A 16,235-nucleotide genomic window follows, 5' to 3' on the forward strand; every position below is an offset into this window, starting at 1 on the left:
CTAAACCTTTAGCTTTGCTGACAACATCATGAAAGGTGTGGCCCCTCCCTACCATGTCAGCGTCATCTCACACCATGGCACCGTCTGTCTCTCTGCACTTCAGCCTCATTGACAATCTTCATTTCCTTGAATGCCCCATGCCATTCCTGACACAAGGCCTTTGCACATGACCTTCCCTGTGTGTATTTCTCCTTTGTTCAGTATAACTACTTCCTTTATTCTAAGTGCTCAGCTGCTATCTCCTCCGTGTGAAATAGGTGCTCCATCATGTTTTTCTCTGTCATGATATACTGTAATTACTGATTTATACACTTGTCTCCTCACCAGACCACAAGCTGCTTAGAGCAAAGAAAAGTTATCTTTGTATCGCTGGGCCAAAACACAGTATCTGACACATAGCAAATGCTTTGTAACTATACTGCAAATAAATAAAATAGCTCATTTAATAGGAAGAAAAAACAAATTATCAGTGATAAAAGATATCAATGCTTTTATGATAAATTAGGAAATAGGTAAAATTTTCAAGAAAATATTTTTCAAAGAAGAGATATTACAGAAAATAAACTTCAACATTTCCTTACTTTCTTTGTTTTGCCCATTGCCTTCAGGATGGAAAGATTTAGGTCTTCAAGTGCTGCTAGTACATTCTCATAGTCACCCAAGTGCTGAGAAAAATATTCTGAAAAGTGAAAATATTGAAATAAATACATGTTTTGAATTTAAGTAATCATCAAACAAAAAATCAACTGATGATTTATTCCATGAAGAGTAAAACAAATTTTAAAAGTCAGCTATAAATAAAAACTGGAAGGTTTTCAAATAAGACTAACTGAGGTGTCAATGCACTCATTTTAGCAAATAAAAACAAACCAGGACTGTTACCATTATCTTGAAGAAATACGCTTTCCTACAAATAGGAAAAAATGAATCTAGATGTATTGGCAAGACAGCTTCAATTAAAAAAAAACAAACAAACTGTTCTCAATAGCATGTTATTATAGATCTCACCAGGGTAGTAATTTTAGGAAAAAAATTAGCCACCTTTTATTTTTTTCTCCTGGGAGACATTTCAGGAAGGTAAGCTCTCTTCAAGGTGAAGAATCAGTGATGCTGTAAAAAGCAAGAGAGAAGTCTCCTATGGCACCTTCCATGCAACTGTACCTTGCATGATCTAATTTTTTTCAGCAATTTTGGCAGCGAAAAAGACGCGTTCATCACATTTTTCAGTAGATAAGAATAAGTAATACATTGGATGTCACAAAGCAGCCAAGTGCTTTAACGGGTCACCCAGGGCTCCTCTTAATTACATATAAGCCATTTAATGTCACTGGGATAAATTTCAGCATATTTGATTGAAACTGCCTTAATTCATTTATATAATCCTCCAGAAGGAACTATTTGTTGACATTGATATTAATGACAAATGTAAAGTGCCATTGTCTGATTTATTAGTTAATGTATAGATTTCTTCAGAGAAGAAAGAAAACACAAGTGAGTAATAAATCAGTTCTAAACTATGGCTAACAAAATACAGTCTGCTTCTACACAGATTAAACATAAACAATATGTTTGTGGCAAAAAGTAAAATGCATTCCTAATTATGCATTCCTTAACAGTAGTGTATGCTGTGAATCACATCATATAAAGGTCTTTATAGGAAGGGATTAGTTGGAAGATAAATAAGAAATGCTTCAAATAACATTGATGAATGCTTCGAAATAACATTTTAGCTCTTGGTTACCATGTTGAATTTCTGATAGTGCTGACAAAGATGTCTGACCTGGTCTGTGCAATTACTTGCAGTAAACAATCTCAGTGGAAAAAAAAAAAAACCTCTTCATGAACTAGCAAGCAGTTGACATGACTGTAGAATGTTCATAAGCTGGGTAAATAATAAATACGAGAATAGAGTTCATATTAAGTTGAAACAAGCAGAAAGTATAAAAAAATGCACAAATGTGAAGTCATGCATACTTAAGCATTTTTATTTTAATGTATACCTTAAGGAAGATTGTGATGGGAGTTTTAAATGCAAGCAGACAGAAATATAAAATGGAAAAAAAATGGTGCTAAAAAAGTAGGGTCATGAAAAAATAAAACAAGAAGTAAAGCCACCTTTTAACATAAGTATGTATATTTGGCTTAATCAGTGAGGGTCCCTGGAGAGAATTTAAGCAACCTTTCTACCTTGAAGTCGACTTATGCACACATGTAGGTACGTGATGAATAAAGCACATGAGAAAGACAATAATAGAGGCTTTGGAGCTGACACCTATCTAGCCTTCATTCATTCACTCATCCATTTGTTCATTCCAACTGTCCAACTAGTTAAGAAAAAGCAACCACTCCTCTGGTAATATACTAGATAGCAAAGGATATTACTCTGAGAAGAGAGAGAATTTTAACACCCAAGTCCTCGATAGGAGGTTAAGCTGAGAATCTAAGGGTAAGACTTATTTTAAAGTGGTACATGTCAGAGTCACTCAAATTGTTTCAAAACTTAATCAACAAGGGACATATGTCTGGAAGCCAGGGCAATGGAAGTTAGATGAAAGAGCCAGAGACATTTAAGACAAATAAAAGTAGATAATTCTCCTCCACTTTGTCATGGTCAGTATCCATTTACTCTTTCCACTACTTAACATACATTTATTTAATGGCACAGTGGTTAAGAGTTTGACTGCTAACCAAAAGACTGGTGGTTCAAACCCACCAGATGCTCTTTGGAAACCCTATGGGGCAGGTCTACTTTGTCCTATAGGGTCACTATGAATCAGAATCGACTTGAGGGCAATGCCTTTATGTACCAGGTAGGAGTTTCTGGGTGGTGCAAAAGGTGAACGCGCTTGGCTGTTAACCTAAAGGTTAGTGGTTCCAGTCCACCCAGAGGTGTCTCAGAAGAAAGTCTGGCAATCTACTTCTGAAAAATCAGCCACTGAAAACCCTATGAAACACAGGTCTACTCTGACAAACATGGGGTTGCCGTGACTTGATGGCTCCATGGGAGAAAAGACCTAGTGATCTACTCCCATAAAGATTACAGCCTAAGAAACCCTATGGGGCAGTTCTACTCTGTCATATGGGGTCGCTATGAGTCAGAATCAACTCGACAGCACCTACCAGCACAGTCATGAAGAGGAGATAGGCATTCCAACAAACAACTGCAATACACAGGATCATTGTGATAAAAGACAAGGTGCAATCAAGAACAGGACAAGGAATGCCCAAATCTGCCTGGGGAAAGTCAGGGAGAACTTCATAGAGGGGTCCCCAACAAGGGCTGACCTACCTGATGGATAGGCCTTAACTCACTGGACAATCAGAGGGAGGATAACCCCTGTAAATAAAGGCATGGAAGCAGGCAATATCTCATCATGGTCGGAGGAGTATGTGTAATTGAGCACTGCTAGGGCATAAAGGACAGGGCTGGAAGATAATCAAGGACAGGAGGCAGCAAGGAAGCAGGATGCTAAATTTCAGTGGTAAGAGATGCTGGGTGTGTTGGAGGCATTCCTTCCTAGGAACTCTCAATTTTGTACTTGTGTCTAGGTCAGTGTTTTTGTCCATCTGCATCAGAATCCTCTCGGGTCCCACTACTCAACATGTGTTCTGTAGACCAGCAGCATCAACATCACCTAGGTACTTGCTAGAACACAGTATCTCAGGCCCACCAGACTTACCAAATCAGAATCTGCATTTTAATAAGATCCCAGGTGACTTGTATGCACATTGAGAAGCATTGCTCTAGAGAACTTGTTAAAAATGTGGTTTATTGAAAAAGTCCCAGACCTATTAAATGCAGATTAAATGTTGAGAACCATTATGGGCAATGGGAAGTCAAGAACAATTTTGAAACAGAGACTGACATCCTCAAATTTGTCTATTACAAAGATGATCTTGGATGCAAAGTGGAAAGTTTGGGGAATACTGTGATATCATGAGGAAAAACAAGGATAGCATCAGTTGCCGGGGTGATTTACAAAGGCCACATGCTAAACCATCAGCATAAAAGATGGAGGTCATACCAAAGCTTTGAGAAAAAATGGGGATAGGGACTTAGCATTTCAGCAGTATATCTGCAAACCCCAAGATGTGGCAAGGACAGAAGGAAGGTCAGTGATGGCCTTGGTAGTGGTTAAGCTGGGACTAATGTTTCATTCCTGTTATTGTGACTCATGTTTCTCATTTGAATCACAATGCCAGTGTGAGCTGGGCAAATGTGTTTTGTCCTTAAATTGTGGCATTAGAGAGAGAGAGAGAAAGATTCAGATCAAATATTGCTTCCTTGAGACCCTTATCTTTTCATAAGAGAATAACTTACTGGAGAAAAGATCTACTTTTATTAAAGTGTGCATGTGGGTTACATAGGCGTACGTAAAACAGTGTTGGGCCATGGGTGTGGAAATGTGGGAGAATCAACCCTCATCAATTTAAATGAAGAAACTTTGACTGAACTATACACATGCAAAATGTTGAATTGGCAAGTGTTTGTGTTATCTATAATTTTACAACAATAAAGAAAAAAAAAAGAGTTGAAGGAAAAATACTTCTAACATTTATTAAAAAATGAGAAACTTTGAAAAGTACAAAGAGGTTGGACATGGGGTTTAATGAAAGAGTAGGAAACTACTTATAAACAGATGCATTAAACAAGTTTTCTAACAGAAAGCAAATGATCTCCTCATGGATATTCACTGCAACATCTTCTCTAACAAAGTGCTAACCAGAAGTCAATTTCTTCCTTTCCTATTGTACCTAAGTGATACTGTAGCATCAATAAACTACAGAGTTTTTTCTATTCTGTACCTCAGTCCTCCAAGTTGTTTTCAGGTCTGGTCTAAGAATTCCAACTCAGAACCAGAGGACCCATAGCTGCCAGAAAGACCGCACTGGTCACTGGCCTCACAAAGTGTTCTCTTGAGTTCAGGTGACTCTCACAGTATATACCTTGCTACAATTCCCCAAGCAATATTCTAGATAGGAGAGAAAATAACTGAGATGGAAGAGAGTTAGAACACCCACACTCTGAATAGGGACATTGGTTGGGAATCTAAGGACATGGGTTATTTGAAGAGGTGCAGATCAGTGTCACTCAAACTGTCTTACAATGCAATCACCAAGAGATGTGCGCCAGGTAGCCACGGTTCAATGGCCTGGAAGAGGATGGCAGGGTCCTCTGATTTTCTAGGATCCATACCTGTCCCTCAGCACTGCCCAGGCTCTGACAATGCGAGCTAGTGCTGCCCTGCAGTCTGACCAGGGGTGCCCAGGGAAGAGCTACTGAAAGAAAGCTTGCAAGGACCTAATAACCTTTTTTTTCTGGGAGTTTCTTGTCCTTAAGTATTTATCAATCCTACTTGTACACTTTATCTAACTTTCACAGTAGTTCAATATTGGTAGACAACTATGCTTTCAGATCAAGCACCTAGCTACATGAGCTTTCATTGCAATTATTCTTCACCCATCTAAAAATATCTCAATATACTTAGCTACTAGGTTCAAGATTTGCGAAAGGTTTCTGTCAAAGAGTTAGGTTATGAAACAGTTATAAACTAGGTAGGGTCAGGAAAGTAATAATTATGCTCCAATGGGTTTTAGATCAGAGCTAAAGATGACACAAATACAAAACCAAAGCCTCAGTGCTGGAGTTCAAACACAATTAGTTAATTAAAATTGAGTTATGGATTGACTGCTAGAAATAAAATACAGCCTAATGCTGCTAAGTAGGAAGGCCCTCACAATTCTACATGAAGAGTGAATAGCCTTGGCATGCTGGTGGGTGTGCACACTGGAAGAACTTCTGACCCAGTAATTATTCTTTTAAGACTCTACCATACAGAAATATTTGTATAAGAGTGCAAATATAATACCTACAAGATTATTTACTTCCATGCTGTTTGTCCTAGTGGAAAGTTGGAAACAAACTAAAAGTCCATTAAAAGGGACTTGGTTGAATAAATTAAGGTACAATAGGACACTATACAGAGTATTTAAGAAAATGAGGCACAATAGTATGCAGTTACATGAAACATGCCCCGAATGATCATATCGTATGATTTCACTGTCGGAAAAAACAATATATACCAAAATATATCAACATCAATATATGTATAAAATGTCTGGAAGGATATGTTCCAAGCAGTAACAGTGGAAACCAGTATTGGGGGAGAGAGAGGTGAATGAGAGAGACTTTGACAGTTTACTTTATACATCAACATACTTCCATATTGTTACATTTTTAAAAATAATAGGCAAGTACTACTTTCATCCACCACTCGTCTTGTCATACTGTGGTGGCTTATGTGATGCTGTGATGCTGGAAGCAATGCCACAGGTATTTCAAATACCAGTGGGGCCACCCATGGTGGACAGGTTTCAGCAGAGCTTCCAGATAAGACAAACTAGGAAGAAGGACCAGGCAATCTACTTCTAAAAAAATTGGCCAGTGAAAACCTTATGAACAGCAGGTGAACATCTTCTGGTATAGTGCTGAAAGACGAGTACCTCAGGTTGGAAGGCATTCAAAACACTACTTGGGAAAGGTTGCCTCCGCAAAGTAGAGTCGACCTGAATGATGTGGATGGAGTCAAGCTTTCGGAACCTTCATATGCTGATGTGGCACAACTCAAAATGAGAAGAAACGACTGCAAACATCCATTAATTACCAGAATGTGGAATGTATGAAATATGAATCTAAGAAAACTGGAAGTCGTCAAAATGAAATTGAATGCGTAAAGATCGATATCTTCAAACACCACAGCCTTCAGTATGGATTACACCTCAACATAAAGAAAACAAAAATCAAAAATCCTCCTAACTGGACCAATAGCTAACATCGTAAGTGGAGAAAATATTGAAGTTGTCACGGATTTCATTTTACTCGGATCCACAATCAATGTCCATGGAAGCAGCAGTCATGAAGTCGAACAATGTATTGCATTGGACAAATCTGCTGCAAAAGGCCTCTTTAAAGTATTAAAGAGCAAAGATGTCACCTTGAGGACTAAGGTGAGCCTGACCCCAAGCCATGGTATAGACATACGTCTAATACATTGCGGGTTTGCTTCCAGACCACCTCAATAAAGTGAATATCGTAATAAAAGAAGTCACACAATTTTTCTTCTGGTTTTCCAGTGCATATAAAAGTTATGTTTACACTATCCTGTAGTCTGTTAAGCGTGCAATAATAGCATTATGTCTAAAAAACAATGTACATACTTTTATTAAAAAATACTTTATTGCTAGAAAATGCTAACCATCATCTGAGCCTTCAGCCTTCAGTGAGTCGTCATCTTTTTGCTGGTGGAGGGTCTCGATGTTGATGGCTGCTGACTGATCAGGGTGGGTGGTTGCTGAAGGCTGGGGTGGCTGTGGCAATCTCTTAAAATAAGACAACAACGAAGTTTGCCACATTGATTCACTCTTCCTTTCACGAAAGATTTCTCTGTAGCATGCGATGCTGTTTGATAGCACTTTACCCATAGTAGAACGTCTTTCGAAATTGAAGTCAATCCTCTCAAACACTGCTGCTGCTTTATCAACTAAATTTATGTAATATTTTAAATCCTTTGTTGTTATTTAAACAATGTTCACAGCATCTTCACCAGGAGTAGATTCCATCTCTCAAAAAACCACTTTCTTTGCTCCCCTTTAAGAAGCAACTCCTCATCTGTTAAAGTTTTATCATGAGATTGCAGCAATTCAGTCACATCTTCAGGCTCCACTTCTAATTCTAGTTCTCTTGCTATTTCTACCATATCTGCAGTTACTTCCTCCACTGAAATCTTAAACCCCTCAAAGTTATCCATGAGGGTTAGAATCAACTTCTTCCAAACTCCTGTTAATGGTGGTATTTTGACCTCCTCCCATGAATCATGAATGTTCTTAATGGTATCTAGAAAGGTGAATCCTTTCCAGAAGGGTTTCAATTTACTTTACCCAGATCCATCAGAGGAATCACCATCTATAGACTTACAAAATGTATCTCTTAATTAGTAAGACTTGAAAGTTGAAATTACTCCTTGATCCATGGGCTGCAGAATGGATGGTGTGTCAGCAGGCATGATAACAGCATTAGTCTCCTTGTGGGTCTTCATCAGAGTTCTTGGGTGACTAGGTGCATCGTCAATGAGCGGTAATATTTTGAAAGGAATCTTTTAGTCTGAGCAGTAGGTCTCAACAGTGAGCTTAACATATTCAGTAAACCATGTTGTAAACAGATGTGCTGTTATCCAGGCTTTGTTGTTCCATTTATAGAGCACAGGCAGAGTAAATTTAGCATAATTCTTATGGGCCCTAGGATTTTTGGAATGGTGAATGAGCATTGGTTTTACAAGCTACATTAGCCCCTAACAAGAGAGTCAGCCTGTCCTTTGAAGCTTTGAAGGCAGGCATTGACTTCTCTCTGGCTATGAAAAACCTAGATGGCTTCTTCTTCCAATATAAGGCTGTTTCGTCTACACTGAAAATCTGTTGTTTAGTGTACCCACCTTCATCAGTTATCTTAGTGAGATCTTCTGTATAACTTGCTGCAGCCTCTACATCAACACTTGCTACTTCACCTTGCACATTTATGTAATGGAGACAGCTTCTTTCCTTAAACCTCATGAACCAGCCTCTGTTAGCTTCCTCACCTCTCTCAGCCTTCATAGAATTGAAGAGAGTTAAGGTCTTGCTCTGGATTAGGTATTGGTTTAGGGGAATGTTGTGGCTGGTTTGATCTTCTACCCAGACCATTAAAACTTTCTCCATATCAGCAATAAGGCTGTTTCACTTTCTTATCATTTGTGTGTTCACCGGAGTAGCATTTTTAATTTCCTTCAAGAACTTTTCTTCTGCATTCACAACTTGGCTTAATGTTTGTTGCAAGAGGCCTATCTTTTGGCCTATCTTGGCTTTCAACGTGCCTTCATCACTAAGCTTAATCATTTCAAACTTTTGATTTAAAAAGACATGCAACTCTTCCTTTCACTTGGACACTTAGAGGCTATTGTAGGGTTATTAACCAGCTTAATTTCAATATTGTTGTGTCTCAGGGAATAGAGAGGCCCGAGGAGAGGGAGAGCGACTGGAGAATGACAATCGGTGGAGCAATCAAAACACACACAACATTTATCGATTAAGTTCATTGTTTTACATGGGCATGATTCATGGGGCCCTGAAACAATTGCAATAGTAACATTAAAGATCACAGATCACCATAACAGATAAAATAATAATAAACACTTTGAAATATTGCAAGAATTACCTAAATGTAACACAGAGACACAAAGTGAGCACATGAAGTTGGAAAAATGGCTCCAATAGACTTGCTTGATGCAGGATTGACACAAATCCTCAATTTGTAGGAAAAAAAAAAGCGATATCTGCGAATTGCAATAAAATTAGGTATGCCTGTATTTTCCATTACCTCATATGCATGCGAAAGCTGGACAATGAATAAGGAAGACCACAGAAGAATTGATGCCTTTGAATTACAGTGCTGGTGAAGGATATATGACTGCCAGAAAAATGAACTAATCTGTCTTGGAAGAAGTACAACCAGAATGCTCCATAGAAGTGAGGATGGCAAGATTTGTTATCATGTACTTTGGACATGTTATCAGGAGGGAACAGTCCCTGGAGAAGGACATCATGCTTGGTAAAGTAGAGGGTCAGTGAAAGAGAGGAAGATCCTCAATGTGATGGATTGACACAGTGGCTCAATGATGGCCTCAAGCATAGCAATGATTGTGAGGATGGCGCAGGACTAGGCAGTGTTTCGTTCTGTTGTACACAGCAATGCTATCAGTTGGAACTGACTCAATGGCACCTAACAACAACAGCTACTACTTTCATATTTAAAATTATAATCTTTTTTTAAAAAATCAATATTTTATTTTAAGAGATTTGAGTTCTAGGCCCATAATTTTGTAAACTAATGAATTAAATCAAAGCAGCAGAATGAAACTTCTAGATGCTTAAAAATTATAATTAGCTTCTACCAGAGAGTACAAGAAATCCCGAAATCTTCTTTCCACGCCAACCAAGCTCTGCCCCTCCCACGAACTAGACAGAATGTGTATTGGGCATGAACTGACATATTTCACTTGCTAGCACTGAACCATTTTGCTTTGATTAGAATCCAACATAAATATTTACTTTATATTCGCAAAATAATGAGAAATAAAACTACACTCTGGAAATTAAAATGCATACTCTTGAATAGAGATTGGGAGGATTATAGAACATGATTGGGAGTACAATCACTGAATTAAAAAATACAGAGCAAGTCTGTGGAATTACAACCTCAAATACTAGTTTCTAACTAAAACTATGGGTAGGGGGGAAGTCATAGTCAAAGCATTTCCATATATTCCTAACTTTAGGGTAGGTTCCTAATCTATTGCGCTTATTATATAGGAAAAACAGGCACACAAAAATTTTTTTTGTAGAGGATACAGTGGAGATACACTTTAAATTCCGAATTATTTTTTAAGGAAGACTAGAGGATAATATAATACTCCTTAATACCAAAAACAAACAAACAAAAAACCTGTTACCATCGAGTTAGTTCTGACTCTTGGCCACCACTTGTGTTACAGAGTAGAACTACTCCATAGGATTTTCTTGGCTGTAATCTTTAGGAATCAGTTTGTTGGGTCTTTCTTCTGCAGAGCTGCTGGGTAGGTTCAAACTGTCAACCTTTAGGTTAGCAGCCAATCACAAACTGCTTGTGCCATCCAGGGACCTTAACACTCCTTAATAACAGTGGCAAATAAAGAAGAGCTCCTGAATGTTTTGCTCTTAAAAGCCCTTATAACAGATTGCTTTCTCCTGAGCCATGCCTACTCAGGCAAAGTTCAGCGGAGAACAACAAGAATTATCCAGGTGATTTGCGGAAAATACTACTTTGAACTGAAATATCTATACATTTGAGGCAAATGGGGTTATTTCTCACGGAGTTATCAAAATAGTCTTCTCAGGTCTCTACCTCTCCACTTCACTGACAGGGACTGTTTGCACATGGAAGACTGGGAGTGGACCATGACTGAGCTTTATGGTGATTGCTATTCATCATCAAGCCTGAGGTCATGGTCCACGTGGGCCCTTTTGGCCCATCAGTACAGTTGAATACCCACTCGTGGATGATGCCGTGGCCTGATTTTATGTGAAAGCACGTTAGGATTTTCCCTGTTATTCTCTGCTGGTGTTTGACAAATCACAAAAGCATGATTTACTTTGGTAGCAAAACACCTTGCTTCTGCATAATAAAAAAAAAATCTTGTTTTTCAGTGGGATTTTTCTTCCTGAGCCTGAGATGGACACTATGTAGGAGCAGGAGTATAGCATATTTATGACCACCAGAAAATTTGAAGGCTCATGGTTGATGATTATCATATTAGTTTTGTTCAGAGTTTTTGCCTTGAAACCCTGTATTCAGATATTTTACCCTGTATGACTTCTCTTGGTGTTGCTTTACCATTCAGATTAAATGGAAGACAACTATTCTTGAATATTATAAAATGGCCTTTTTGATAGTATTGGTAAGCTGGAAATCTGTAAGAATTATAAGATATTCAGTGAGTGCTTGTGGCTTCGATTAGGAGGTTCCAGAGAAACTCACTTCTCCCCATCAGAATTATTTCACAGCCTGGACAATAAGGTAAAACTTACACCCTATACCTTTACTTTAAAACATGAAACTTATAACCTTCAGAGCCACCACGTGAGTTGTACTGTCAGTTTGTTGTACTGTGGTGGCTTGAGTGTTGCTACGATGCTGGAAGCTATGTCACCAGTATTTCAAATACCAGTAGGGTCATTTATGGTGAACAGTTTTCAGCAGAGCTTCTAGCTAGGAAAAGAGGCCGGCTGATCTACTTCTGAAAATTAGCCAGTGAAAACCTTATGGATCACAACAGAATACTGTCTGACTTGCTTGCTTTGGCTATGTCATCAGAAGGGATCAATTGCTGAAGGAAGACATCACGTTTGATGAACTAGAAGGCCAGCAAGAGGGAGGGAGACCCTCGGTAAGATGGATTGGCACAATGGCTGCAATGATGGATTCAACATGTCAGTGATCATGAGGATGACGCAGGACTGGGCAAAGTTTTGTTCTGCTGTACATAAGGTCGCCATGAGTTGGAGCTGACTTGATGACAGCTATCTATTCTACATATCTAGTATTCAGAGGAATATGGCTGTTTCAAATTTAATAGTCTCATAATGCTCTGTATTTTTTATATCAAAAAATACATTTCAAAAATATTTACCTTTTCACATTCCTAGTCTTTGACTTTTGCTTCCAAACACAAAGATCAAGAAAATAAATAAAAGGATCATCAAACCATGCATTTATCTTATCGAATTAAAGATAGAGCTTTACCTTTTCTCATCACATCATGCATATTGCAAGTGACATTTAAAATTCTATAATGGTGTAGGCAGGTATGGAACAAAGCTATTTTTACATTTCAAGGAGACAGCTTTGCCAAACAGTAACAAAAGGCGCTGTACATTATGAAGAGAATACTAAAGTTGTATTAAACACTGATTTAAAAATATATCCAATTTACTTTTGTGAAACTAATGTACAATTTCAATAACAACTCTCCTCCCATGAACAAATTAATGAGGCCCAATTCTTTCTGCAGTGATGCAGCGGAACAGGATAGATGCTTAAGCAAAATTCATGAATAAAAGATCAAGTTCTTGAGACCTCAATTTATCTTTTACTTAATTCCAGAATTCCTGATCTATGACATTCATCCCAAAGTATACAGAAATATATCAGACAATATTTTTTATTCTAAAATAAGTAATAGGTTTAGTTGGTCTTAAAGAAACTTACCACATAGTTCTTCTGTGTCAAGATTGCTGAAAAGATGAAGAAAAAAGTATTATTACTATGGCAATATTTTCAATTCAATTTTTTATAGTTAAATACCATTATTCTCCAATCCATATCATTATACTAATAGATGCCATATAGTTATGGTATTTCTGCAAATTTCATGATGTTTAAATAGTCATAAGTTATTAACAATGGTTATGTCAGATTCTGTCTTTGAACAAATAATTCTTGGGATTTATGTTTCCCCGTATATCTTCTTGGTAACATAGCATGATTGTGAAGCATATAGGTGTTGGAGCCAGAATTCCTGAGTTCAAATCCTGATTCTACCACTTACCATTTATGCTAGCATGTCCCTTCTCTGCCTCAGTTCCTCAGCAACAAAATGAGGATAATAATAATGTCTACTTCATAGGGATGTCATGAGACTGAAATGAGTTAATATATATAAAGCACTTAAAAGATTAACTGGCACAAAGTAAGCTCTTAATAAATGTTAGCTATCATGATTCCTTACTTGGTAGAACTGCTAGAGCTTCCAACATTACCTAAACTAAACTCTGTGGAAAATTTGATTCACTGCTTATTTCAAATGATTTCTAAGACATAATAAAGAGCTACATGGCTCAATATTTACATGTAAACAATAGATACACCCATTAATCTTATTGAGAAAGCTGAAAAAAACACGTAGATAAAATGTTAGCATATATAATACCAGCAGAATAATGTCTTTGACCAAGGAAGTTATGGGTACAGTAATATAAGGATAGTTCAATATCAGGAAATAAATCAATATAACTTATTACATTATAACCAAAGGAAAAAAATCATCATATTAACAAATGCCAAAAAAGGACTTTAATAAAATTCAGCAGTCATTCCCAATTTTAAAAATTTAAAAGTGAAATAGGTATAGAGGTAAACCTTCTAAAAATGATAAAGAGGCTAAACAATGAAAGGCTTTATGTGATAATCTAAGAAGTTTCCACTTTTTCTTTCAGTCAATTTGGAATCACAAATAAACTTTAAGCAGGTGATTGACATGGTCAGATTTGCCCTTTAAAAAGGTCACTGACAGATGGGGTGAGAATGAACAGAAGGGGAGTGAAAAACGAAGACAAGAAAACAAGTTTCTCAAACAATATCATTAATATGACACACAAGTAAAATTTTGCTGAAGATCACTTAAAAGCAGTTGCAGCAGAACTGCTGGAAATTCAAGCCATACTCAGAAGAGGATGTGAAACGAGAAATATCACTGCTGATGTCAGATGGATCCTGGCTGAAAACAGAGAATACCAGAAAGATGATTAGCTGTGTTTTATTGACTAACTAAAGGCGTTTGACTGTGTGGATCACAACAAATTATGGATAACATTGTGAAGAACGGGAATTCCAGAACACTTAATTGTGCTCATGCAGAACCTGTACATAGAGCAAGCAGCAGTCATTCGAACCGAACATGGGGATACTGCATGTTTTAAAATCAGGAAAGATGTGCGTCAGGGTGGCATCTTTTCACCATACTTATTCAATCTGTATGCTGAGCAAATAATCAGAGAAGCTGGACTCTATGAAGAAGAATGTGGCATCAGGATTGGTGGAAGACTTATTAACAACCTGCAATATGCAGATGAAACAACCTTGTTTGCTGAAAGCAAAATGGACTTGAAGTGCTTACTGATGAAGATCAAGGACAACAGCTTCAGTATGGATTACACCTCAACATAAAGAAAACAAAAATCCTCACAACTGGACCAATAAGCAACATCATGATAAACAGAGAAAATACTGAAGTTGTCAACGACTTCATTTTACTTGGATCCACAATCAATGCCCATGGAAGCAGCAGTCATGAAATCATACATTGTATTGCATTGGGCAAATCAGCTGCAAAGGACCTCTTTAAAGAGTTAAAAGCAAAGATGTCACCTTAAAGACTAAGGCGTGCCTGGCCCAAGCCATGATACTTTCAATCGCCTCATATGCATGTGAAAGCTGGACAACGAATAAAGAAGACTGAAGAAGAATTGATGGCTTTGAATTAGGATGGTGGCGGAGAATAATGACGACACCATGGACTGCTAGAAGAATGAACAAGCCTGTCTTGGAAGAAATACAGCCAGAGTGCTCCTTGAAAGCAAGGATGGTGAGACTTAGTCTCATGTATCTTGGACATGTTATCAGGAAGCAGCAGTCACTGGAGAAGGACATCATTCTTGGTAAAGCAAAGGGTCAGGGAAAAAGAAGACCATCGACAAGATGGATTGACGCAATGAAGTCAAGCATAACAATGACTGTGAGTTGTGAGGATGGTGCAGGACCGGGCAGTGTTTCGTTCTGTTGTACATAGGGTCACTATGAGTTGGAACCGACTTGATGGCACCTAACAACAACAACATGATTATTACTATAGCGGTACATGTACATACGTTATAAACAAATAAATCTAAATGTCTATATTGGAATTGCAAGCTAAAAAGCATTTCCTAATAAGGGAGCTTGAAAAAGAACAATTTGGAGCACTAGGCAGTGCTAGGTAGGGACAGAGACAGAGAGAAAAAAGAATAGATATGAAAGGTTTTGAGGTAAAACCAACACGACTTGGAAATTTATTGGATTCAGGATCATTAGGAATTTTTAATAATATCATTTCAAACATTTTGGTTATTAAAACATGCTGCTTCAGAGCCTTAGTGTTTTCACAGAACTTCAGATTTGAAAAGGACTTCAAAGGTCATTTTGATTTTTATTTGTTTTCTTTGAAATTACTTACAGTTTCATAATGAAATTTATTTTTAATTTCCAAAAGAATGAACAGCCCTGATTCACTCTTGAAAAATAAATGCCCTGGAATATATTATAAAACATAGCAGTTCAGAATAATTAGGATGACATTAGCTCTACATATTCTTTAATAAAAGACTATATTTGTAAAACACTATTGTGTGTGGCCTTAAAGATTCCTTTATTCAGCTGCTTTTTGTTCTACGTTGTTTATAGTGGCGAGTAAAACTGTTACTTTTACAAGTTTACATGGGTGTTGTTTATAGGCTTACATGGGTGAATTCTGGTAGAATTGATTTCTTACTAAGATATATTTCTATCTTGTAGTAGCACTGAATTTTAAAGGAATATTAAGCCATAGACAAGACTAGAGTATGTCTGACAGCATGAAATATTTTCCTGTTTCCTTTCATGTTCTAGCAAGAAACCCTATAATCTTTTAGCTATGCTATCAAATTAAAAAAAAAAAAAAAGCAAAATGGAAAGAATGAATGCTAGTTACATAGTAAACATACTCTCAGTGAAATAGTCCCAGAGGGGTGTTACTACATGAATGCATTCTCAGATATCAAAGAGGGGTAAAGAACAAAGACATTTATTGCAGCCT

At 37.4% G+C, this 16,235-nt stretch overlaps 1 protein-coding gene across 1 annotated transcript in view; it reads right to left on the minus strand.

Annotated features, from left to right (window-relative positions):
* The window catches only part of NECAB1 (N-terminal EF-hand calcium binding protein 1), a 180,231-nt gene that overhangs the window by 86,760 nt on the left and 77,236 nt on the right, over window positions 1–16,235 (minus strand). Inside the window, exons 4-5 of the mRNA XM_004370784.1 lie at window positions 12,836–12,861; window positions 582–679 (exon numbers count right to left, since the gene is read on the minus strand). Coding sequence (XP_004370841.1) covers window positions 582–679; window positions 12,836–12,861 — 124 coding nt within the window. The remainder of the gene's footprint in view (window positions 1–581; window positions 680–12,835; window positions 12,862–16,235) is intronic.

The sequence above is a fragment of the Trichechus manatus genome, unplaced genomic scaffold, assembly GCF_000243295.1.
Source record: "Trichechus manatus latirostris isolate Lorelei unplaced genomic scaffold, TriManLat1.0 scaffold00009, whole genome shotgun sequence".
In the NCBI taxonomy this organism is placed as follows: Eukaryota; Metazoa; Chordata; class Mammalia; order Sirenia; family Trichechidae; genus Trichechus; species Trichechus manatus.